This window comes from Drosophila sechellia, chromosome 3R, assembly GCF_004382195.2.
Source record: "Drosophila sechellia strain sech25 chromosome 3R, ASM438219v1, whole genome shotgun sequence".
Classification (NCBI taxonomy): Eukaryota; Metazoa; Arthropoda; class Insecta; order Diptera; family Drosophilidae; genus Drosophila; species Drosophila sechellia.
The window spans coordinates 20,368,897-20,395,956 of NC_045952.1; the positions used below are offsets into that span (position 1 = coordinate 20,368,897).

General features: G+C 44.1%; 1 protein-coding gene across 4 annotated transcripts in view; it reads right to left on the reverse strand.

Annotated features, from left to right (window-relative positions):
• The window catches only part of LOC6607335 (peripheral plasma membrane protein CASK), a 39,284-nt gene that overhangs the window by 7,479 nt on the left and 4,745 nt on the right, over window positions 1-27,060 (reverse strand). For 2 of the 4 annotated variants that reach the window (XM_032722664.1, XM_032722663.1), the window contains exons 7-11: window positions 26,769-27,036; window positions 26,099-26,448; window positions 1,085-1,270; window positions 853-1,017; window positions 655-723 (exon numbers count right to left, since the gene is read on the reverse strand). In XM_032722664.1, coding sequence (XP_032578555.1) covers window positions 655-723; window positions 853-1,017; window positions 1,085-1,270; window positions 26,099-26,448; window positions 26,769-27,036 — 1,038 coding nt within the window. Of the gene's footprint in view, window positions 1-654; window positions 724-852; window positions 1,018-1,084; window positions 1,271-12,190; window positions 12,458-12,751; window positions 14,233-16,703; window positions 16,845-17,725; window positions 17,747-26,098; window positions 26,449-26,768; window positions 27,037-27,060 lie in introns of those variants that run through there. The other 2 variants (XM_002032072.2, XM_032722665.1) reach the window with 2 other exon arrangements.

The window sequence follows — 27,060 nt, forward strand, 5'->3', positions numbered from 1 at the left end:
ACAATTACAAACGCACCGCGAACGGTTCGTTTACTCAGGCTACCTCAAACATACTGTATTGTATACGATTTACATTACTACCTCTATACATTATAATGTGCATAATGCACTCGACTGACTTGGTTGTGTTTTCGGGGCCGCGTTGCTTTGTTTTTGGGAAGAGAAGCGGGGCGCCCATTGCAATTCTCTAATTAATCCCTTTTGATATTTTGACTTCTCCAAATTGGCAAACAATATGTGCATTCCGCTTCATCGCATCTAAGAACTTAATGCCCAAGCCGAAGGAGCTTTTCATAAAGGATAATTATTAAATTATGCGAAGTTAATACGCAACCATATAGTCTCTCTTATTCGATGGGGAAATTGTGAGACTTTCATACAATGCGAATCAAATTAAGCGGCTAAATCGCTACTTATACCTATCTTTGCATAACATTTAAATAACTCGTTATTGTTTTTAGATATTTTCTGTAGTCTAAATATAGTAGTAACAAAGTACAAATGGCAAATGAAACAAGTAACTCAAACGCAATGAGAAGGTATTGCCATGACTTGTTTATAGTTTTTTGTATGATTTGTACGATGATTATTCAGCCTTAAACCACACTTCATATATATACTAAGTGTGGGCTGTACTCCAACTCGTTGACTTACCTCGCAGGGGGGCGGAGCGCTGCGGTACGAAGGAACTATCTTGAAGGTAACAGAACCGCGTGCCTCGCGCTGCAATAGACGGATTAAAATGGGACACATTCAATTAGGGCGTGGACAAAGCCAGGACAGGATTTGGGCGTAATGGGATGAGGGAGAGCTAGTGAAAGTGGAAAGTGGACGATTGATTGGCGGGCTCACCAGCATTCGTTGCAATTGGCCAACCGACTGGTGCTGCACCGGCTGGCCGTTGATCTCTCGTATCTCGTCGCCCACGTGCAGCGTGGCCTGGCGATGAATCATCCCGCCGTGCATAATCCTGGCCACAATGCACCGCCCATCCTCGGTCATCTTCAGTGTGATGCCCTGCAAAGGGATTAGATTCGGTCAGTCCCATGGCCAGCGCAACTCCCCGTAGGCACATCCAGCTTACCATGGGCTCGTCCGTGTTCTTTTGGAACTGCACCAGTCGCACCCGGGTCACATGCTGCAGTTCGCCACCCTCGACGTTGTCCAGCTCGTCGCCATTGAGGTAGGGCACCATCGGGGGCGGGGTGACGCGCAGCGCCTCCTCCCCGTAGACATCCCGGGCCACCACATCGTGGCTATGGAGCAGAGCCTGCAAAAAGCAAACACAGGTAACCAGGTTATATGGCACTTGGTAGTTTGGGGTAGTGCAGTTGCACAACTAAACGGAAAATTATTCTCTTTTCCACTTAATAAAGCCGGGATTAAAATGCTTTTTAATGAGCTTTAATGGCGACACGTTTTTCCATTTAAAGGAATGGAATGTTTAGATAATGTGGTTTCTTATTGCCATTATTTATTGGATAATAAAACTATTAGGGATAAGAAAATTCAAACGTTTTTGCATGGATATTGCATTATGGCCTGCTTTGTCCTTTTTGGGCCCGGAAGTGAATGGGTTGAAAGGGAAATAATTTTGATTTAAACACATGCTAGGCATTTGAAACCCGCTCCTCGTGGAGCAAGCTTCGGTTTAGGGTTAGCCTAAATTATGGCTGGCAATTAAGCTGGCCGTTATGAGCTTCGTCCTGGCCATGTAGAAGGGCTCGTTTGGCTGGGAAATTAAATTTCCGATTTGCCACGCCTGCCTCACCATACATCATAACGCCCAAATGGGGGACTTCCGACCGCACGGCACAACTTGTTTACAACATTAACTGTGCGACAATTGTTGCTCAGCCGCACAGTTTGGGGGGAAGGAGCGTGGTAAACAACACAAACGAGCTGGATAAAAAACACATGGCATCTAGAGGATGAAACGCCCATTTCCGAAAAGCCGTTAAAAGCGGCGACAGCCACAAACGAGGGCACGCACATAACCTCGTGACCCCATGGATAACCAGGGATAACCGGGCAACGACAAAAATCTCAACAATTTATGGCAAGCTACTCCGCCGCAACCGTCGCATAGCTCGACTCGGTCCGACTTGATACAATTTCGGTTTTAATAAATTATGTTTAATAACGCTTTGAATATGTTGCGAAATTAATTTTTCCTGCCCTTGCCCTCTATCCTGCTCCATATCCTGGCGGAGGAATGTCAGAAAGAGGAGCAGACCAGGTCCTGAAGCTGAGGCTGGTGCTGAAGCTGAATCAGAATCTGAGGCATTGGGCTAGGCCATAAAAAAGGATTTGACTGCGATGCCATGCCGTGACACTTGTGCCACTCACACGCACACAGACGCACAGCAGGGACGCACGCACAGCGAAAAGGACGATGTGCTCGGTACTCAAATTTACACTGATCAAAACAGCATCTAGCAGCGAAGGGAATATTTGAATATTATGCGAGCAGTAAACGTTTGTAACCAGATCTCAATTTCAGATTGGTTTATTGTTTTATAAGTTGATATCGCTTAAATTGGTTACACGATGTATTAATCAATATTACCATTTATGTATCTTAAGTGCTTCCATGTGTAAAGCTTAAGTAGCTAAAAAAGGGAATTATTTAATCAGGGTCTTACGACTTGTATTAGGTACGATTAGCCTAATTTAAATCAAATCCTTAAAGGGATTAACTCTTGTTGTTTGAGGAATATTTATGTCTGAACGGTAAGCTTGAGAAAAGCCTAAGTTAATGTTTGCCATCTTTATGCGAGTGTACATTTACATATATATGCTAAGTACATTTAACGCACCGCCAGCACTTTTTCCCGCTGCCCCGACACCTTGCCACCCCCCAACCACCTGCCCATCGTATCTTAGCCCCCCTTTAACTACCCCATCAGGTTCATCCCCTAGAACCATTCATCCCCAATCCACTGGAACTGGCACTGGCCCCATAAAAAACGCAATTTTCAACGCTGATGATTACTCAATGCCACAAACACGGGCACGTAGCAGACCCACGCACACAAACACACATATATACACACGCATTCAAATACACCTACAGCAGTTCACCCACACATCTAAGCCCCCAGACCCACACAAATACACATACTTAGACAGAAAGCACGTTTCATTTCCGCCACAGACATCGCTCCCGACATCGACCGCAAAACTTAACTGAGCAGCTCCTCTCTTGCGAAGGATATCGTGCTCTTGTTGCGAATGCTGCATGGAAAATACACACATATATCCATCTCTCTCTATTTCGGTTGCTTTTCCGCTTTTCCAGCGTAGTGCACTATTGGAGGAGTCTACACTGAGGACTTGGCACTCAGCACTTTTGAGTGAATATCCGCAATGGCGTGTGCATAAATATTTCATAATACTTGGGAACCCATCGCGCAGCAGGGGAATCCCCAAAAACTCAGTTAGCTGTGTAAACAAGGATACAAGGATGATTGGGGGGATTCATCGGGGTGGGGGTTACTCTTTTGGGGTAAGTGTGGGGGCTGATGGTTCGGGGATTGACAGGTGGTAATCGAGTTTGGGCTTATCGGGAAACATCAATTCAATAATTTCGACGTGTTGGATTCGAACGAATCATTTTCCGGGGGGTAGGATATCAAATTTAGTGCGCCTTGATTTGCGATTGGGAAATGGAAATACCTCCATCGAGCATCCTTCAGATGGTCTTTTGATCCCGCCGTAAACATGCCAACCGATTTCATTCAATTTCGAACTGTTTCGAATGGGTATAAGTAACCCTATTCGATGGGGTTGGAATGAATGCTTTTGAGTTACAGGATTGTACAAAGCTTTGAATGGGAAAATAAAAGATGTTTACCGAATGCCAAAACAAATTACGAGAATAAGAGTTGAATTTCCATTTTTAGAATCCTTTAAATAATTTTTTGAACACTTTATTTATACCCACAATCAGATAAAATCTTTGAAAATGCAAATACAATCGTTGCTTTCATAAAGTCTTCGAGCAGAATACCATAAAATTCCCCATGTTCAATGGAACGAGCCCTTTAAGATTCGCTTAGATGTTATTTTCCAAGCAGAATCAAATCTCATTCCGTACTTGTCTGTCTGCAATTTATTGTATTTGCTCGTTTTGGCAGAAGTTTGCAATCCAATTACGCCAGAACTTCCAACTACCCATTAATGGGAATTAGAAACACCCTGAAAGACAGCAACGCCTACCAAACCATCAGCAGCCGCAACGGAATTTGACTAAATGAATGGGTAATACAATTTCCTTTTGCCAAGCAGAAAAATTAACTACATCGAATAAAATTTGCTGAACTTGGCAACTATTTAAATGCGGCAGTTGGCAGCTGGCAGAAGGACGAGGCATGTTTCCTTGGGAAATGGAGGAAATCCCGAGAAGGTTAGCTAAAAACCAAGTCGGCGCTGAACGATAAACAACGTAATCTGATTTCACTTAAGGCCCAGCATAGCCTCCTCCCCCCTCCCTCCACTACATCGACCATGGCCACGCCCACTGACCACTGAAAATGGAGGCGTGTGGGGGCTGGGTTGGTTGGTCCATATTTAACACCAAGTTGGTGGACCAATAAAACGGTAAATTTAATAAGCGCTTGACAGGCGCAAAGTTGAGCAGTTAAGTTTAATGCCTCATTAGGCGCTCCGTTTCTGTGACATTGATAGCCAACGTGGCAAACTTTTGGCCCACACACACTAACCACACCACCCACAAGGCAGTGGGAGGTGGCATGGGGAGTGGCCCACAGCTGCCTCTGATTTCCATGATTAATACTTAAGTGCTTGTTAAAGTTTTGCCGAGGTCCCGAGTTTCCCCATTTCCCCACTTGCCCTCTTCGCCGATCATGAGTATGCAGATGCCTGTTGTTTGCCGAGGTCCTGCCCTAAACAATCAGTATAACCCCATCCCGTGCTGGGAAAAGCCCAGAGCTTTATTTGTTTGCTGCTGAGGCAGCAGCCACATCAGAGGTGAACTCCACCGGAAACTGGACGGCAGCTGGGATATAAAAAAATCTCCAGCCATAGCCAAAAGCAACGACAACTTTTATTAGTCGCAAACAACTAGGTTTCACTCTCACTTCGCGCTATTTTCGACTAAGAACCTGAGTGCGGAGCACTGGCTTTTCAATAATTCAAACGGCAAAGTTGTCCATAAATTTTGAACAAGTCTTTGACATAAAACTAACTTTGGCAAACGAAATCTTGAGCTCTGAATAAGTAATCTCAAAGGTTCGAGTTGTAAATACAGAAGCTATTTTAAGCGAAAAAGTGTAATTGACTCGCAACTTCAGCGTACTAATTGTAGTTCATGACACTTAGGATTTATAATGAAGCAAACACTAATTCTGGCATATCCTTTTCTATTTAATATTTTAAAGGAAAATTAACCAGACATTCAAGTGACTGTTCAAAACAAACTTTGCAAAAGACAACTAAAGGTAACAAGTGAAAAGGTATGATATAAAAAATACTTAAAGCTTTGAGTAATCATATTTCTCAGTTTTGTTTTACACTTTTAGCTATTTTTCCGCCAATTATCCATCAGCTGCAGCTGAGTCAGGTCCATTGTTGGGGGGTCAGTCCATCCAGGGAGCTGGTCATTTTTCCAGCTTTATGCTAAGCCACTAACCAACGGACCAGCAACCACCGATCCACAACCACCGACCGAAAACCACCCATCCAACAACTGTGGGTGAGCCAAAGACCGACCACACGAACGTTATTTGTTGGTTTTAATAATTACACAGCATGGCCAGAGGAAGTATGGTTTGGGGAATGCGAGAAAGCCGGGTATATATAACATTTTTTTTCCATCCGAACGAGGGGAGGCGGTACTCTCGGATTCTTCTCTCTTTAATATTCCAGGCCACACGTCAATTACACAAGTACGCGCGACTGCGAATGGCTTCCGCATCCATTTCGGGATTTTGGAGGTGGGCAGAAAAAACAGACAGCACGGAGCACGCGGAGCAGCCAGAGGTGGGCAGCAGCCGTTGACAACTGAATCATCTGGATTAATGCCGAATTTTAATTAGTACCATGGGCACTCGCCAGTGGCAGATACCCAACCTACCGAGCATTGAAACCCCAGCTCCTAGCCCCCAGCTACCAGGTTTCCGTACAAGCTTCAGTTGTTAATCCCATTTTGTGGCGAGGCCCGCTAGGATAGTTCCCCACATTTGGCACCTTATCGGGTTTGGAGCAGCGACAACAACGCCCGAGGTCGTGGCAAAGATTAAGTGCACCCCATATGTGAGCCGACCGCCAAATGAATCTTCTCCGGCTTAATTAATCCCAGCTCATTGCCACCTCTCCATTTTAAACCAGGTGCGCGTTCACTTCTCGAATTAACGATACCTTTTAAAAAACACTTTGGAAATGCATTTTTTGAGTGCTCAACAAATAAAGACGAAAAACAAATATATACTCAACAAAAATAAATTAAATTTTGTATCAAGCTAATTGCCCAGAAATAATATAAAACGCAACACCCGAAATTTGCTTTTTGGTACTAAAATAAAATACTGCAATAAAAAGTGAATATCTAAAAAAATTGCTATGTGACCAAACAAATAATGTGAATATACAAAAAAACAGGCGACATTGTGTGTTCGTGTTTGTTTTTCAAAAATTAAAACGACCTGCTGTCACAGTGAATTTGGAAAATAAAGCTATCCAATCAGCAAGATAAGTGCTGTTTGCTAATAAATAAGGGAAAATAAAACAACTATTTGCAAATGATGCAACTATTTGATCAATGATTTTAGGCGAAATGCCGTGAAGTGGGCCTATTATGTTCTCCACTCAAAAACCTATACACCCTTGAACTTGAAGAGTACTCGGTATGTGTGAGAGCTCGGAATAAAAGCTGTTTAAAGTTGGAGCTGATGGCTGTGTGTGTGTGTGCGTGCACCAGTCGGCTGTCAAGCTGTCAGGTCTGGCTCACATCTCACATCCCGGGGCTCAAGTGAGCTCCCAGAACTCCCAGGATTCCCCGAGCTACGGAACTTCCATCTCAAAGGACCCAGCACATTTGCGGGCTGGCCTGTCTGTTGCGTGTCGCGCATTCAACGATAAGCAGCAGCTTCCCAGCTTTCCGTGGAGTTAGTCCATGAAACTTGCCAGCCGAGTGGTGCTATCGGTAACTTATCACCTGGCCGAACTTATTGTTGCGGTCCGGCCGTCTTCACTTCCACATACCATATACATCCGGTTTTTGGCTGCGATGCGATAGGATTCAAAGCGATGCGATGCGAAGGGAAGCGATCCGTATAGTTGATACTGGGCTGTGTGGCTGGGCTGGCAACCACCGAGACACAGTCTTACAGTTAACATTGGTCTCCAATACACAACATTCACCGTATGACTATGTCGGGGTAATTGAGCGGCATCCTTTCTTCTCCGTTCATCGACTACAGTGGCGGCGGCGGCGGCGGCGGCTAACACTTCCTGCCTATTAGCTGGCATTATTATTGACAGACAATGTCCTTTACCCGAGCAGACGGTGATGTTTGACGATGACTATGACGATAATAATGAGGATGATGGCGTCGATGACGATGGCAAAGGCGATGATGTCGCTTCGGCGGGGTGGTATTGATTGACAGGTGGGCTCTCGTTTCAGAGAGCCAGGTAATAGTGCGCCAGGCTTCCTTATCAACCAAACAATGGCTGCGACATCCTCCCACTCATCATTCAATTTACCGCCACGCCGAAAAATCCATATAAAAACATATATATATATATATATATATATATTTATTGATATTTTCGCAACAAAAGGTTTTTCGTTGTCGGTTTTTGGTGTCGTGTTTTGGTTTTTGCCAACTGCCAGCAACTGAGGCAGCGGCAAACAACCACAAATTTCCGGTGTGTGTGCGTGCATATTATGCATTTATCGTCGACATCTATCAGCGGTGCGAAAGGAAAACGGGGCTCCTTCCCGTGGGCGAAACATATTGTCATCGCTTTCACCTTGCCACCTCCCAATTTTCCCTCCCATCTGTCTTTCTCCATCATTTCTGCCGCACACTCCAAAAAAAAATATGGCTTCTGCATATTAAATATGGGCTTTTTCCTGTCTGAGTGCCGTATGTTTTCAGCGGGTCAGCTTTCGATTTTTCCCCCCATCTGTTTTAATTTTGCAGAAAGGTTTTTCCACCTTAATAAATCTGTATGTAATGGTATTGAATTGAAAAATTGGAATACCAAGCGAATTCAAACGCTTTTAATCACTTTTAAAAATATGGTACTGCGTACGCTACGGGTTGCATTCGATTTCCATTTGTTTCTGGTTTTTGTGAAAAGGAATTAAAGATACTCTTACTCTTGTACATTTTAAAAATGATAATGCCTTGCAATCAAAAGTAAGAAGCTTAACTACAGGCGATATGAACGAAATGGAAAATGTCCTTGGACTCAAAAACATTTTGTGCGTGCTTTTGCGAAATATATGTATATGCTATGTAAATCAGACAATGCATTTTGTTGTGAGCATGAAATTATGCCGATTTAAGACATCTCCATTTACCTATGCCATTGAGGAAATACGTTTTTGTAAGTGTGTCATTTCTCACTCGCTTACATTGTGTTCGTGTGACTAATGACGCCGTTAGGTAGGCAACACTTTCTTCTTAGCACGCCCACACACACACACAGGCACACCCACGCAACAGGACACTCACATGCAGATCTGCATATGGAAATGTAATTTTATAGCCGCCTTGTCTCCTCTTTCTTTGCTGAGCTGTTTTAAGGGCGTAAGTGTGAGTGTGTGCGAACACACATTATTATTTTTGCACACTCGACAGATTGTCTATGTGTGCGTGTTTGTACATCATGCGCTTATGCGTGCGCGTGTGTGTGTGCGGAATGTAAAATTTGTTTATTCAATTTCAACTAGGCAAACAACGCCGCAACGGCTGCAGCGGCACAAAGGGCGATAACTCACTTTCGTAACAAGTAAACTAATTATTTCTTCACTTTTTTTCATACTTTCTTTATCCCCTCTCCTTTTTTTCCTTTCTCCCCCCTCCCCCTCCACCTTTCCCTATAACTTTTTCTTTGTTTTCTTTTTCTCAAGTTGTTGTTTTATGCTTGCCTTGAAAACAGGGGGAGGGTAGTCCTGCGCGGGGTGGGGATTGTTAAATTGCAAAATAATGTACACACTTGCTGCTTGTAATCGCCGTTGTTGTTGTTCTTACAGGCTCTAACTGCTTGTTTCAGGCCATTGTGCTTGTTCATCATCATCGTCACCATCATCAGCATGCTCATCATGGGCAAACAACACACACGTCCTTTGTAGGGTGGACCAACATATGGCAGAGCTTGACAATTTAACTCGCATTACCTACAAGGACTTGCGCTTTCCACTGGCAATTAACATTTTCTAACCAAATTTAATTTCAAATTTCGGGACTTTGAAAAACGAATTTTCAAAAAATTACTTATACGACACGTAATCCATTTAAAAACTTGGATCGTCTTGTAATGAGGCTTTTGGAATTGAATAACATTTTAAAATTTATGTACATATATTATGGTTTTAGCGTGCAAGAAATTTAAACTTCTCGTTAGCCTGTCGATAAAAAAAATTTTAGAATTTGGAGACCTACCCGGTTCGGTTCAAAACTTTTTTACCCAACTTATAGAAGGCCGAAAAGTGTGCCGAAAATTGGACACGCACTTAAGATCCACTCTAATGCTCGCATACGAACATCCTCGGGCGCAATTAACGCATTCACAAATGAAGAGTGTCAAGGCTTCAGTCAGTCAGTGGGCTGGCTGGTCCTTCGGTCCACCAGTCCACCAGTCACTTTGTCAGTTAGGCAGTTTTCGTCCTTCCATTTTCCTTTCCATTTCCTTGCCCTGTCTTCGCATTCTATTCTTCTTTGGCAGCTTTTTTGGGGCCGGTAGCCCGAAAAAAGCGTTGCTCAAGTCCTTCTATCAAGATAAAAGTTTTTGTATGCTTGCCAGAGGGAATGCTAAATGTACGACAACACTTTCGTGAATGTGTGCGTGTGGTGGGTGGGTGGTATGTGCGGCATGTGGCATGTGCCACACGCTGTGACGGCCACCATCAGGCAGGTGTAAGTTAGTTAGTCTCGAATCTCCACAATCAGCCCCCTCTTCCTCTCTCTCTCGCTTGCCATGAAAATTACAAATTCTCTCATGCATTGTGGCATCAAATTTGAGGTACTTACGCGGCTAATGTTCGCGATGAGAGAAATTTTTGGAATCATTTGTCGGATACTTTAGATAAAACAGCAGCAATATGTTTACGGGCACACCTCAAGGGAGTTAATCAAATGAAATGGCTCTGACTTAAGGGCCTTCTGGCGGCTAATGAGAAAGATATATTTCCATAGATATAGGTCGTGAAATTTTAGTTGTGTTGTTAAGGTTTTGGAAAGTGGAAAAAGAGAATATAACATTTTTAAAGACCACAAACTTAAATTCGTAATCAACTTGATTAATCACAACTTTTGCCGAAATCTTTTAAAAAGTTCGAAACTTTGAGTATTTTTGAGCGCCATTTACCTTTGATAGGTTGTCAGGACAATGTGAAGTGAACTACCCAAATTAAATGAGCAAAATTATCAAAGATTCTTGTTCGGTTCACCCACGCAGGAAAACTTTTTGAAGGTCTTAAGGCTTTGTTTTTTTCAGAGTGCACAACTTTTGGCCAACTCCATTGCCAGAGTTTAAGACTCAGCCTAAGCTTTATGCAGTGCCGAGTTCGTTCCCTTTATAGTTAGTGCGCTGTAAAATTCCTTTTTAAAAAAAAAAGTTAAAACTCAATTTGAGGCGTTGGTGACCACACCTTTTGCTGGTCGCCCTTGGCGGGATGATCTTTCAGAACCGTCAGCCTGCCGGCAGCGTAACGAGCCTATTTGCTATGCCTCATGCCCTTTTGTGAAACCGCCCTTCTCCGGCAGCCAACCAGCCAGCCAACTCACATTCAGTGGCCTGTTCTTGTGTAATATTTATGTAAATTTCGCCCTAGCGCAAAAATTGAAAGGCGTAATGGTCCTGTGTCGCAGCGACCTTCGGAACCTGCGGAGCCAGGAGCCAGTGGAACCTTTGGAAAAGCCCGCCCCTCGACATTCATTCAGGCAACCAACCCACTTTGCATATGATTCGCTCCGTAACTTTGCTCCTTGTGCGTGTTTCGCTTGGCTTCTCATAATAAATGACAACGAGCATATTATGCTCTATAATCGAGTGGAAGAGAATTATTTTGTGTGAACTAATTGCATTAGTGACATTCAATTTGATACCGGGGGGCGGGAAAAGTAAAGCGTAGGAGAAAAGCGGGCAGCGAAAGGGCCAAAAAGAAAAGCGAACCAAAGGAAAACAACGTTAAATGGCAATTGTCACAAAAGGCCGGGATTTGTGATAGTCGATCCCCTGTCGCTGTTCTAGTTCCTGTTGCCACATCATAGTTTATTCCTGGCCCTGTTTTATGCCCGGCGCAGTCAAGCAAAAACCTGCGCCTGTCGCTGATTTAGGAAAAGCGACCCAAAGCCAAAGCCAAAACCAAGGCCCAAAAACCCCAAGCCCAGCGCAAAAGGACCTGGCAGGACCCTAACCCAGGCGCAGAAAAAAAGGTAACCGGGTCACCGCTTGGGCAATCATGTGAATCGAGCTCTTTATAATTTGCGAAACTATGGGAGCCGAGGGCCCAGCGAGAGTTGCTATGGATGTTCCTTTTGTGTTCGGATTATCTCTTACCAGGAATTGTAACATAAAGCGAGGTGCCTATTTTATGATACTGTACGAAGCTTTTAAGTGGCCAGCTTCTATGGGCTTACTGCGCCATTCAACTTAAAGCTCCTTGTATAAAATACATATTGCTTTCCAAACAACTTGTTTTTCTCCTAAAAATATCTTGGGCATGCATGCTTACTGATAACTTATCTAATAGCTTTGACATCACTTTGACTTAAATTTCAATTTATTTAAATATGTGTCAGTCGTCTAGGATTCAAGGAAATCCATTTATTTGTATTTACTTCAGTAAAGCGATCTACTAATGCACTTAATAGGATTTGTGCAAAGTATCCTTGCAGTGTACGGGATATATAATTTTAAGAGGATTCAGGGCACCTATTTATGAAGAAGTAAGTTGATTTAGTGAGAAAAAAGCCTAAATTAATTCACAAAAATAGGATTCATCATCTCAATGATGATAGCTCTCAATGACCTTAATGTGTTTTCCATTTAAACAACCCATGAAACCCCCCTCGTTGTCCTGTGCGGTCTGTTTCGTGTAAGTGTGCATATGCGGTATGCGTATTTTCCTGATCTTTGTGAGCGTTTTTTTTTTTTTTTGTTTTTTGGTTTTTTTTGGCCAAATGAAAATAATCTTACATGTCGTTGACACATTTCGCAGTACTGCCAAAATGCTGGGTTTCCGCTTAGAGTTGCTTACCTGACGGGCCGAGAAAAGTGAGTGAGCAAGCCATTTTGGGAAGAGAAAAGAGAAGAAACAAAGAGACATAAGTCAAGATGCGATTAGTTGGGCAACTAAAGCTACTTATCACATACAATTAATATGTACAATTTCTAGATGGCAAACTGAAAAGCGCAATAAACATATTGTGGCAAGCTGAATTAGTCAACGGATTTTAGCGACTGATTGGGGGTTTAATATGGCCGGCATATGACCAGCCCTCGCATAAAATACATGTACATTTACATCACGATCAGAGACGCCTCATCTCACCTGGTGTCCGGAGCAGATGGAGCCGTTCGGCACGCGCACACGAAACGGACTGTGGACCGGGCAGGAGGTGCGCGGTCCCCATCTGGTTACCGCCGCCTGCTGCAGCGACAGCGCCGAGCTGCACGGATTGAAGAGCGCCGGCGGCGGCGGCGGTATGCTGATCGAGCTCAGGCCGCTCAGGCTGCGGCAATGGCCGCCGGCATTGGTGCCAAGCATGGCGGCATCCGCGGCTGCCACAGCGGCGGGACATTGGGGCACACTCTGACCGCTGCTGCCGACACCGCTGCCGCTCATACCGCTGCTGCCGCTGCTGCCCAGCAGGGACATGTGCGAGCCACCGGACATCAACGACTGTGATGTCAGCCCATGATGCTGGCACATGCCAATGGGATGGTGGGGTTGGGGCACTATTCCGTCACCGACGCCGCCGCCGCAAGAGGTCACGCCGCCGCCGATCGCCGCATTGGACCATTGACCCGCCTGCTGCGATGGCCCGCCGCCCGCTCCAGATCCATCCGCTCCACGTCCAGATGCCGACGCTGCTTGTGGGTCGCCGCCGGCGCAGTAGTGATCCACCGTAAAACTGTCTTGGCTACCAGAGCATTGCAGGCGATGCGGGGGCGGTGACGACGAGTGGCGCGGGTAAATGTTGTGTCCTTTCGGGGATTTCTTGGATTGCTCCCCCCTGCGCTACGCAGCACCTTCTAGCCTCTTGATATGTGGTTTAGGCCAGGAGCTGCCAGTGCCAGTGCCAGTGTGCTGATGTGGCTAATGCTGTTCTCACTCTGTGCAGCGTTTGGGCCAACAAGCATTGCTTACAGGTTTATGGTTTTATCTCTCTCTATTGTTTCAGTTTTGTTAACAATGGTTTTTGCTTTGTCATGTGTGGCATCCGCGTGGACTCCCTTCTGCGATCACAGCTTTTCCAACAACAACTTCTATTTAATTATGATTAATCAACAACAAGAAACTGGGCGATGCTTTAAAGTCTACAACAATTTGGTTTGTCGGGGTTTTGTTGGGGTTTGCTTATTACTGTCGTCTATTATTCATTAATGGTTATGTAAATTCTGTTGCTATCACTGGTAATATAATGTGTCCGATTCGTCCAATATCCAATCTGCATCTGCATCCGCATCTGCATCCCACGACGCTGAGTTGATGTGGCAATAAATTATTGTATCCTTTTTAATTGAGCCTGCCTGGGCAGCAAATATATACTTTTGTTCGGTTTAAGCTATTTTAAATGCTTGAGTTTTTATGTGCTGCAATTGATGCAATTAACTTGTTCATCACAATTGTAATTAATTTGTTGTATTTGGGGTTTAACTTGTTTTTAATCTTGCTTTATTATTGAGTTCTCTATATAGATGTGTGTGTTTTAATTTGATGCAACTTTTTGAATTTAATTTTGAATTGATTTTGTTTTGTTTTTTTTTTGGTTTAGCTTTTATATTTTCAAATTTTCTAGCATGCGATTTCTGCAAAGGAAAATCGTTGAAAAGCTCAAAATTTAACGAAATTTATTCGACTTGCGAAGTGTGGGCGTGTGTGCGTGGGTGGGAAAGTGGGTGTGTGGGTGGTTGTGTGTGTGTGTGGGATTCAAGGGGTGTCGACTATATACAAGCTCAGCACAGCCGGAAAAGGAATTTCGGGCTTAAGGAATTTTAATTTAATGTTGCACGCCGCTGAGAGCCTTTCCAGAAACGCTTGTTTTCGCATTTAATACAAATAAATTAAATATTTAATCCCTTAGACACACACCTGTACAATTGAAATTAGTGAAACGATAGGCAACCTCGCATCCAACTTCCCTCGAAATCTCTCCAACCCCGAAAGCAATCAACGAAACAGATGGGAACCAAATGGAGCGTAATATGCACTGGGGGAAAATCGATTTGGAAATGAAAAGGCCTGGAAAATCGTTTCGCAATAGCCAAGGTACAGATACTTCTGGAAAGTCTACTACTACCATTTACATTTTACATTTTTACTTGCTAAATCTGTTACTATCTTCAGATAGCACTGATTATATCGAAGGTATGGCCTATTTTCAAGATTTAATCAATTGTACCCTTTGTGTTTTTTGGCCCTATAACTATGCATTGTTTCTGTGTAGACAGTTTTCTATTCCGCGCCTCGTTTTAATTAAACTCACTGTCTAGGCAACTGAAAATGTGTATTTTATATGCCTCAGAGATAAAAATAAAAATTTACAATATAAAAACCTGTGTAGTCCCAGGGGAAGAGCGAAACAGAACTTGGTGGGCTGGCAGGCGAAGGCGGAGCAGGGCTTTTTATCTAAACGGTTCCAAAAGGCAATCGTTTGGGGAAAAAGTCTTAAAAATAAAAATAAAAACGGCGGCAGGGGAGGAAAACAAGACTGTGAAACAAAAAAGCTAAAATACAAAAAAAAAATCGAGAGGAGTGGAGAGTGAAGAAAACATGGAACTCGGGAAATTATATGCGCTAATAAAGACGGGAGAGGAGGGCTGAGGAGATAAAGAGGACTCCCAAGGACTCCATTGCCAGGCAATTCCCAGGCGACTATCGGGACCGCAGGCGGAGACTATTTATGCTAAATAGTTTTCAACAAATTCCAAACACACTGACTGCCGAAAGTCTGCCATCGCTGGCATCGAATTAAATTAAAACGGAATTGTGAATGCTTAAATAATATTCGCATAATAAAAGAAGGACCCCAAGAAACCGGGAGGCGTTGAAATGTTTGCTTTTGGCGCAGCTTCCGCTGAATGCTAATGTGCCACATGCCGCCCATAATTGAATGGGAACGTGCCAGTCTCGTCCTGGCTTCTGGTCCTGCTTTTCTTCTGGCTTTTGGCTTTGGCTTTGTTTTTCTCTTTATCCTGCGGGGCAGGAAGTCAGCCAAGGACGTGGAAGCCGCGTTGCCGTGGAAGCTGGAACTTTGCAGCGGAACATACGCGTTCAAAACAACCAAATTCAATTCATAAAAGATTCAAAAACCAACAAAGAAAGTATGGCAGAAACACTGACAGAGAAAGCAGCAAAGTATGAAAGAAAGCAAAACGAGGAACCGCAGCCAGCCCAGAAAAACAAAAAAACAAGACAAAATAAAAACTAAGTTGAGGTAAAGTGAGTTTTGCCAGTCTATCTGGATCCTGAGGACCAAGGACCTGTGGGGAAATGGAGGACTTCGTCTAAACCACTGAGCTGCACTTGCTACTCGCTGGCAAAGAGATGCGGTGCTGATGAATTTCCAAGTGGAAACAGGGAAAAATGAATAGGAAAAACAGGGCAAATAAAAATCGCACGAATTTTCAAGCACAGTGGTCGCTTCATACGTTTAGCTTTAATTGGCAGTGATTCGAGTGCTCCTTGAATATTTTGATTTACCAATCAATTCAATTAAGACCGCAAATCAAGTATTTCTTGGCTTATTTATGGCTAAAATCAATGTTTAGCCGGATGAAGTCATTTCAGTATTCAAGAGCAAACAAGCAGCGATTTCGCTTCATCCTCTCAACAGCATTAAGCTCATAGCATATGTTTTGTATGACAATATTGGCCCATCTTAAACTCTGTTTTCAATCAAAATAAACCAACCTGCCTTCGCAGGTAAATATTCAAATCTAGGATCTTCGACTCGAGCAGAAGTACTGAACTGGAGTAAATGAAAATTCTAATTTCCACGCGACCACTGTAGTTTGAATTCTCTTGCAGCTTCTCTTTGGCTTCTCCCCTTTTTCCCCGCTTTTCCCAGTCTTTGTGTATATATACACATTTTTGATAAGGCAAACGGAAATGGCATAGGATGGCGAGGGGATGATGAAACGGGGGCGGGGCTGTGCTGAGTGGCAAAGTGAAGTGAAGCGAACTTCAGTTTGTTGAGGAATTCCAAGTTTGCAGGTGGGTGGGTGGCGGGTGGATTTTCGTTCAGGTGTTCTACGCTCTTTTTTATGTTAGTACTTACTGCAACGAAATGTTGTTGTTGTGCGTATCTAACTCGTTGTGTAGTCTGTGTTTTCAGGGGTTCTTCTGCTTTAATGAATTAAGGAGTACATATTTTTGGTTTTTTATTGTTTTAATTTATTTAGCTTTTTGCTTGCACTGGCTGTAGTTTTTTTTCGGGATAAATTAATTTAAATTAGTTTTTGTTCTGCACCGATTTGATTTGATTTACAACGCATACATCAGCACACACACACACATAGACAGGCGAAATCACGCACACAGATAAACGTAGGCGAAATGCGATTCATTTAATTCAATTGAGGAGTGAATTTTGGTGGCGCGTTCGTGAAATCATTGATAATCGTTTCTAGCAAATCGATTTGGCAATGCGGTCGAAATGGTTTCTCTGCTGGCGTCGCTGCCTTATCCTTGTTGCGGTTGTTGCTTCTCCAAGAGAGCGTCAGCGGGACCAGCCTCTCTCGAAAGAGAGAAATCAGAAACTCCCACACATACACACCAAGAGCGGAGAGAGGGAGCGGGGGCCAAAGAAGGCCAGAAGCTGACCGGATCGGACAGTATGAAAAAAATTCGCAGGAAACCAGAGAGGCTGCGAAAAAAAGTCGCCAAAACGACCACGCACACTTATTTTTTTTTCCACTCTGGTGAAAATCTGTGTGAGAATTTTCCTTGTGAAAATCAATGCTTTTGCCTTTACACTTTTTATGTTGCCTACATTTTTTTGCGCGCAACTTTGTTGGGTAACGAAAGTGTGCACTGCTTGCAATTAAAAAGTTTCTATCGCTTTTTTTCGGCTATCCAAAACTTTAGTTTGCTCGCTGTCTTACGTTTTTCTCGACTTTTTCTTTTGCTATTTTCCTAGTTTTTGCATTTCGCTGCGCCGTATGGCAACTCACTGGAGTGTGTGCGTGTGTGCGTTTTTTTCGTGTGCAGCCGTTGTGCGTGTGTGTGCTGCTGCGGGCGCTGCTTGCTGATGCTGCTGCTGCGGCTACTGCTGCTGCGGATGCTGCTGCTACTGTATACCCGTGCTGTCCAGGCAAGGGCTCGCGTTAAACTGGCACAGAACCAGTCAGCAAGGTGCACAATTATAGACTGAATCCTCGAGTCCTGTCAGCATCCAGTTGAAGCTCTCTGTCCTGTCCTTGCTCTCGCTCTCTTTTGCTCCGCACTGCTTGTCCTTGCTCTCCTGGCCTGGCCTTGCTCTCGCTCTCTCTTTTTGGCTTTCAGCTGAATGCAGTCCGCTGCCCCCAATCAATTTCCTGTGTGCGAGCGCGACAACTAGTGTTCGCTGACTTGGTGGCCTGACTTCTGTGCTTCTTGCTGAATCTGTTGTGGGATGCAGGATGCTGGCAGCGAAGCCGACCGCGACGCCAACTGCAGCTGCAGACATGCGCAGTAGTCGTCTCTGTCTGGCAGCCACATTCCTCACTCATTGGCAATCGCAGACGAATTTGCTGCTGCACAGTGGTCTAAAGCCATTTATGTATCGTTTTGATTTAAATTTAAATTGGAAACTACTTCAGAGGTAATTTCTCTAAGTATAAATATTTCAGTTATAGTTTATTGTTCACTTCTACATGTTTAAAAACATTTCCGATGCATTGAAAATATTATTAATAAGCAACGTGGTTCATCGAATGGTCATAACATGCTTCAAATCTTAATTAAAAGCCTATCTAAAATGGTATCCATCGTTTTAGAGCACACTAATTGGCCAGCTAGGCCAGTGTGCTCTGCCACCGCCTTTTCGGCTAACGCACAACGTGGCGAGCGTGCAAATATTCGTAATTTATGGCACAATGTCTGCGCCACGTAGTCGTTAACCCAATCATTGCCAACGTCAACGCTGGCGTCATCATCAGCATCAACTTCATCCGTTTCTGCATCATGATGATGATCATCATCATCAGCAGCAAGAGCAACATCAGCGTTTCATCAGCACGCTGCAGCTGCAGATTGGTGAGCGGTGGCCAAAAAACTTGGCCAAAATAGGTGTATTGTGAACAGCAGGGTGGACCCGGGCTTTCGTGTGTAATTTAAGGTTATAAAAACAGCACTTTTGGTGTAAGTAAGTCATAAAAAACTCATAACAGCACTTGCTTTCAAAGTTTATCACTCATACGCAGTGTTGTCCTTTTTTGTATGTAAAAACCTGACTTACGTGTCGTATGCGTAATATTTTTTCAGGTTCAAATTGATTTTAATGAATATAAGAATGCCGAAATTTTTCTTTTTTTGCGGTTTTGTGACGGAAATAAAAATGGCGGAAATTCTTCTGAAAGTCTCTAGTAATTTTAAAATATAAAGTTTTAATGAAATTTTGCTGGTTTGAAAACTTGCCGAGCTTTCTTTAATTAAAGTTTTTAGACATGACATGGTGAATTCTGATTTTACCGTGTATTAAAACGTGATGCGTACGAAAATGGTGGGTAATATTCGACTATATTTCGGTGGCGCATAGGAAGAGCAATGTGTACAGTGTTCCTAATTACCTCCGATAGCGGCTCACCCTAGAATCCTGGCACACAATCACCAAGACACTCAGACACTTGCCAAAGAGGATGCGGGCGTGTGGCAAAAGGATCCATTGCCAAAAGAGGAAGACGCAGCAGTGGCAGAAGCGGCAGAAGGTGGAAAACCGCAACCTAATTACATGTGGTAAGGCCCCAGCTATCCATTGGGGCCAGGCAAACACAGAGAAAGGACGCAGAATGGCAGGACGAGTGGGGCAGCAGCGGGGGACAAATGGACAGACAGTCGGAGAGACAGCCCCTTTATGAGTTATGAATCTGTGCTGAGGCACAGCAAATATTTATGGAGCGCTTGTTGTGAATAGCAGGCCAACCGACTGTGCGGGGTCGAAGAAGGGGGGGCAGAATGTGGGGGAAAGGACAAGAACGGAGACGGAGACCTGTGCTTGCAGATTGAAAATGGGAATACCCTGCCAGGACAATTGTTTCCATGGCAGCTAAATACATTGACTGTACTGCCAGCTCCTACCATAAGTTTCCCGAAAGTCATTTCAGTTTTAATAAGACATTTGATAGTCTTGAAATATTTGTCCACTTAACTAAACGCCGCTGGGATCATTGGAAGCGAACTTAAAAGGGCAACACGATGTTCTTAAAAATTAATTATGTCAGCTTTTGCCTGCACTACAAACCAACGATGAAAATCAGAATACGTTTCTTTTTGCAGGGCATTCGAGTGCTGCAGCGGCATCTTTTCAGCCTCGCAGTGCAAAGAATGCAATTCAGACAATCGATTGATTCGCAAGGACAAGAACGCACAGCAGCCATCATGCGAGCTTAACGCGCTGCATAACGGGCTTTTAATTAATGCAAAATAAAGCACCAACCCACTATCTCTGACTATCCGACAGATTGCACCTCGGAAAAGCCACCACCCACCCATCGCCCAGCGTTATGTTATGTCGAGTGATTTTCGGTCCGAATTCATTTGGGCCCAAGGTTCCACCACAGGCAGTGTAGGTCAAGGCCCATTCGAAAAATGGAGCCCGTGTAATCGCATCCTGGCCATAAACTATTAACTTGCTGCTGTCGCCAACGTTTTGTGTTGCGCTGCCAGCAACACGCCAATGGAAAATGGAAGCGCCGGGGGCTGAAAGCGTCCAAAAGGGTACCAGGTGCACTGGACACTCCTACTAGCAGCATTTAGCACACACAAAACACATTTCTGATTCAGCATTTGAAATACTGCTTAAGAATCGAATGCACTTTGAATGAAAGTTGAAAAATAATAAGTATTAAGTATATATTTTTAAAAAATCGATCTAAAATTTGCTGACTTTTTGTTTCAGTGGATGAAAAGAGTGAAAGCAATTTGGCACGAATTTGTCATCTCATCGAAGTGGCAACAAATTTGGCTGCAACACAGCAGCAACAATGGCAATAACAATAACAAGGATGATGGCAGTTACAGAGCTGCAATTTTGGGGGCTACCATCGGGGGGCTTGGGGGCGTGGCTGGCGACATTTATGTGTGTTGTGCAGCCAAAAGAGTAACCCTAATGTGTCAGTGGGCCAGGTAAAGTGGAGGGCAGGACATCCTCCCTGCATCTGGTCCTGTAACTACTGCTCCTGACAGTTTGCTTGCTTAGCCTCGTTGACACGTTTAGTTGTCAACTAACCCACACACACACACACACCATCGCACACGTACTAGGACACTAACACACTGGGGGAAAGATGAACACGTGCACAAACACCGCACACATACAGACAGACATCCGTAGTAGTGCCTTCTGTGTATATCCGTATCCGCATTCCGTGCAAATCAGAATCAAGTCAAAGGTAAAACGACCGTTGTAATAATGCTGATGGCATACCAGAAATCGAGCCAAAATGGGATAGGATGTGTGTGTGGCACACAAAAATGCAAATTCGCTTGCCATTTGGCAAATTGATTTTGCCACTGCAATTGGCCAATATTAAATGAGTGTCCACTGGGGAAAGGACAATAAACAAAGGCTGGCGAAACGAAGCGTTTTATGTTCCATGAAGTCTTACTTAAGGATGAGAGTTGCTAGATCGCAATGTGGCAAGTTTAATGCTGTTGCTAGACTAGAAACTTTGCACCCAATGGGATTAGCACTCACATTGTTGCTTTCATCGCTTAAGTGAAACGCGTAAGTTTATTGAAACGTACAAAAAAAAAGTGAAAACAACATTTTCGATTTGAATTCATAATCAGCTCTAATCAATTTTTTATTGAATCCGTTTTTTTATTCGGAAATAACGTTTTGCTGGAATTAGTCATTGTCGTTATTAAATTTATTTGTTTACACGTATACACGCCAAAGGTAATTTGAAATATGTAATTATAACATCCGGCATAAATCATTGACGTTAATTAATGCACTTGGATTTAATTAGTTTGGTGTTTAGTTATCCAAGCATTGTCAATAAATTTAAATCGAAATATTCAAGGGTGCCACGATAATTTATAGTTTAACAAACATCTTTCCATCGGCATGTATTGTGATTAATCCTAGCCTGCTTTCTTTTAATTTCAAATTAATTAGCAGACTTTTCTAGTTAATTGTTGATGATTGGTCAAACGATGGCGTAATAGTTACCAAACATATCCACACTCTAACTACACATATACGCCCAAATTGCCACATTACATTAATTTGATTTAAATTGAAAAGTAATTAAGTGGTCTAGCAGCCCATCTCCCACATAATCGTCAGTTTTCCAACGCATCATGCGGGTGGAGCTCTCCTAGTTTTCCCCCCACCCACTTCAGCGGGCATTTTCACTTGCAGACCGCACAAAAACAGTAAACAAAATTTAATCAAACTTTGGCCGCAACTTAAATGAAAGGCCAACTCCACTGTGCATTGCCCACCACCCACTCCTGCCACATGCATAACCATAACCATTACTCTACATACATATATGTATATATATATATATTCATAATCCCCTGCGATGATATCGCCATTGCCTTTCGCTTAACAAGCCGATTTACCTGATGATGCAGATTGTTGTAGTAGCGCGTTATATATGCGGGCAGCAGTTCGGCGGTCTCCAGTCCGATCCACTGGAAAATCTCGAGGTGCTCCTGGTTGGGCTGCAGCGGATACTGGTGCTCCAGGCAGGTGGTGTCCGTTGCCGCGGACAGATTTTCGCAGCAGCGGCAACAGCAGCACACATCCTCGCCCGGCTCCATTCGGATGATGAAGGCACCGACCGCCACCGAAAACTTGGTGGCTTTTATCAATTTATAATTTGATTATTTGTGTGCCTTGACAAGACATTGAAGTTTCTTCTTCTCTATTTTTTTTTATTTTTGGTTGCTGCTGGCTGGCACAATACATTTGAATTTAAATTGAGTTATGGGCGGCTGACAGGCGGGGCTGCAGTATTTTCTTGTGCTGCCAATTTATGAGCGCGTCCCCAGCGCCAGGGAGCAGCCCAGTCCCTGGGATCCCGGATCCGTATCCCTATCCGTATCCGCATCCGCATCCGGCTGGCGGTTGCCATTTTGTCAATTGCTCCCATGTGGATTTTGCCGGCAAACACGTGGGCTGTCGCCTGCTGCTTCTGCCTCCTTTCCTTCTATTATTTTCTTGGTTTTTTTTTTTTGTTTATTTGGCTTTTTTCGTGACGGAGGTTACGGCGGAAACTCGCGCGCGTAATTGGCACACTCACGAACGCTCACACACACACACACAGACAAACACACACTCCGGGGCTTTCAGCCGGGTCCGGGTAAGCGTCCTGTTAATTGGGTCAAGCGGGATGACGGGGGGTGCATCCTCTTGAGAAATAGACTCACGGCTTGAACTAGAACTCAAACTCAATCGCCGCGAAACGCCACAACTCCAACTCTCAACTGAGCGGCACAACTTGACGAAGGTTTTCGGCCACAATTCTCCGGAGAGTGGGTGTGGGGTGTGGCGCCTCGTTAGGCGCCATTTTCACACATCAGCGGGCAAGTGGCAAATAAATCCGAGTCGAATAAATCCGCCGACGTTCCCCAGCGGCGACTGCGCCGCAAACTAAACTAAAATCTCGGGTGCGCGCTTTTTGTTTAAGTCAATCACGAGTGCTCCGTTGTTGCAACTTGGCCAACAGTGTTGGCATATGGCCGTGGAATTTTTCAACTGCCACTGCGGTTAGGTACTGGGCCTGCATTTTCCAGTACCGCAGTATAGAACCTAACACCTATCCATATAGTACCAGGTATAGGTACTAATCATAAAGCATCTATCAACCTCATATCTCATTTAATTGGTTATATTTTCAGCTAGAAAGCAATTTAGTTTATATTAAATAAATTTTTGTTTTGATTGCACATACTTCTTCATTTAAAATAGTGTATATATTACAAATATGCAACTATAAAAGGTCAAAGTGAAGCCTTTCGAACCACTTTGATCCCGACGATATATGGTTACAAATGTCAAAGTAACGAATGTACCTTTGCCATTACTGCCACCATCCACTGGGTCAAGACGAAAGAGATGGCGAGATTCGAAGAAAGAGAGAGGCCAGAACTGCAGTTTGCTGCAATTTGCAGATGGTGAGAGAGACGGAGAGATGAAAGAGAGAGCCTCAGCTTTTGCAGCTTTCACTTGGACATTGGCATTGTTGGTGGCACTGCAGCCCTGGACAGCATCCCAGCTACCCCCATCCCCTTGGGGCATCACCCCTCCCCCTCCACCCTACAACTAACCACCCCCTTCGACGCCGCCCGCTGAGCTGTGTATATAGCATTAACACATTCGTTCATTGCTTTCATCGTTGGCCTGCGTTTTCCTGCAGTTGTTCATATTTTTTTAATGCCCACTATTCTTTCATTCTTTGGGCTCGTTTTTTCCTTTTTTTTTGCAGATTGCTCGGATTTATGAAAATGAGACTGGGCTTGCGTCACACACAAAAAAGACAGACAAACAGGCGGAAGGACAGACAGACAGACGGACGGACGGATATAGCCGAGTCCGAGGCACGAGAGGCGCAAAATAAATAAAAGGAGGAAAATCAGTAGGAGCAGCACACAGCAGTCGGCGCAAAAAGTGTAGTCTGCTTCAAGGAGCAATTAACGACAGTGGATGGCACAGAGTTATGTTATAGCATTGCGTCCGTATCACACACAAGCAGTGCCGCTCGCCCACAGAAACCCAGACGCCCAACGAACCAGACCAGCTAACCATCCAACCCGTCCAACGATTCCTGGATGGGAGGTAGTCCTTATGCCCTGGAACAGGAAGACACGGCTAACATGACGGGGGTAAACCAATGAGGAGCTTAGGCCGAGTCTGGCAAATAATTGGATACTCGGCAGGATGAATCCTTGCGCACATAAACACTCCTCAGAGTTGTCCTTTTCAAGTTCTTTGACTGGGCCACATTAAAGCTCACTTTGATGGGTGCAGTTCATCTGCGGACTAAGTTGGTACAGAGGGTTTCATCCAGGAAATACCTGCATTTGAATGGGAAATACATAGTTATGTTTGTCTGACTAATCATTGTTATTTCACTGCTTTCAGAGATTGTATCTGCTTGTTTGTACTGGAACTGAACTAAAATGGGCATTCTTAAATGGTTAAAAGCAGCTTATTTCCTTACAGGACTTTCTCAATGATCGTAAATTCTAATGAAACCCTTCGGGTTACCCAGTCAATTCAGGAATCTCGTGTTCCATATTTTTTTGTTTCGTTTAAACACATCTTTAGTTGCAAAGTATTCCCCAAGCTCTGCTTATGCAACCAGTTTTTCAGGCATTATAGCATCCATTAGCAATATTACTAGTATCCAATAACGCAGCAATTGAATTCCAGCCAAGGTCCCCACAGAAATTTTAATAATCTTTTATGGTCCTATATCGGGACGTAAGGATATTTAAGGTTTCGTCGAAACAAAAAGTAAGCCCCTGTCCGTTTTTTGCTTATTTATTTTTTGTTTCGCTATCGTTAAATGTTTTTGTGCCCTTTTCGCAGCTGCCGAGTGAAGTGGGAGAGTGGATCAGTGAGGGATTGAAGGAGTGAAGGCGGATGGCCATATGCCGACGTAGTCGGAACAACGATGGCACTTGAGCCGTGTACTCGTAGCATACTTTTCAGCGCAGAAAGCCCTCGGGCGGGAAAATGGTAACTGAGCCCGGGAGCCAGCAGGGTGCGGATGTTGTTGCCCCAGCTCCTGTTTCCCTTGCTCCTTTTGATGCTGCTGGCGTTTCTGATGCTGATTCTGCTTCTGCTGCTGATGTTGCTTTAGCTGTTGTTGTGGCCTGACTACGTCCGAAATTCATTTCGGTTTATTCTGATTAAACTGTTTGTATTTGGTTGCATTAGCTGCTATATGTGCTTACACTTAAAAAATATATATTTCAAAATAACAATCAGACAATTCCTTGTGCAGACACAAGTTCATAATAAAACATTCTCTACAGCAGCTTGGAATTGAAGGCTTTAAACTCGTAGTTTTATCAACCTTGCTGTGCCTGATAAATGATCTGTTGAATACATTCATTATTTCCTCTTACTTATATACAATTATTTGCCGAAGTGTATTTATGTGCATGTACAGCACTGAACGCCGTTGGCATGAGTCTCTGTTTAAGCAAAGGATTAGTGACTCTGTCTGCGAGCGAGTCCTGCGAGTGATGGCTGAGATCCAGGCTCTTACTTCATCGCCGCCGTGTTTGCCCGCACTAAATACATTTCAAATTTGTTTAAGCTTAAGCCAAAGCGAATTGGGCGGCTCGAGTGGACCACAGATTGATATGACCACAGAGGCGAACAAAGAGAACCAGAAAGCCCGGTGATTGCCAGAAAATTGCAAAATACAGCTTGCCACAAAATGCCCAACAGAGTAAGAGTAAACAAGAAAGGCAGGGCGCTCCTTGTCATCCCAGCTTGCCACTCACCTGCATGTGGGGGGCGGCCAGTAGCTGCAACAGCTCGTCCTTGGCATACTTGCCGCCCAGTGAGTTGCCACCGGACGTCGATGAGAGCAGCTCCAGGACATCGCGACATCGGCCTACGGCCTCGGCAGCCGGTGCTCTGCCGTTGCTGGTCACCACTGTCGCTGCGATCCTGTCGAATAGCTGGAGAAACTGGTGCAGCCTGTTGTCGCGCAGCATGTCCCGCAGCACATCGGCGTCAACGTGTGCGTCCTGCAGCGAGTATATGTCGTCCAGACAGTCCAAGATGCGCTGCACTGCCTCAATGCCCGCCTCCTCGTCGGCCCACTCGTCCGTGGCGCCGGTTATGGGCACTGCAATGAAAGGAATAACATATGAACAGATTCCGACATAATTGAATGTGTATAATCTATAGGCTTATTGCATGATGACGTCTGCAGTGTTATAACCAAATTAAATTTTCAGCTTCAGACATTAAATAAATTGATGTGATTATGTTGTTCAGTTAAACTTCGAATAATTTCACAAGAGCAAAGGAGAAACCAATGCGTTAAGGAATTTAATGTATTATAGAATTTCTATATGTACTACTGTACGATTCAGTAACCGAAGTAAAATGAGTACTTTCCGATTGGTTTGAAAGAAATATCGGACTTTGCAAATAAATACTAACTGTCCGCATCGGTGGCGTATAGCGGATCCATGTTGGTGCCTCCTGCAATGGCCTGCACAGCACCCTTTAGCTTGCGCCGAGCATTGTAGCGCTTCAATTCCTCCACCGTGTCCGCCAGGTGAGTGCGCTGTAGTTTGTCACGGTCCCGTATCCATGGATGATCCAGCACCTCGGTGATGGAGAGTCTGTGATGTGGATTGGCGGCCAGCATTTTCATGACTAAGTCCTTGGCGTTCGCCGAGATTGATTTCCACTCCGGTGCTTCAAACTAAAAAGAAATTGTTTATCAATT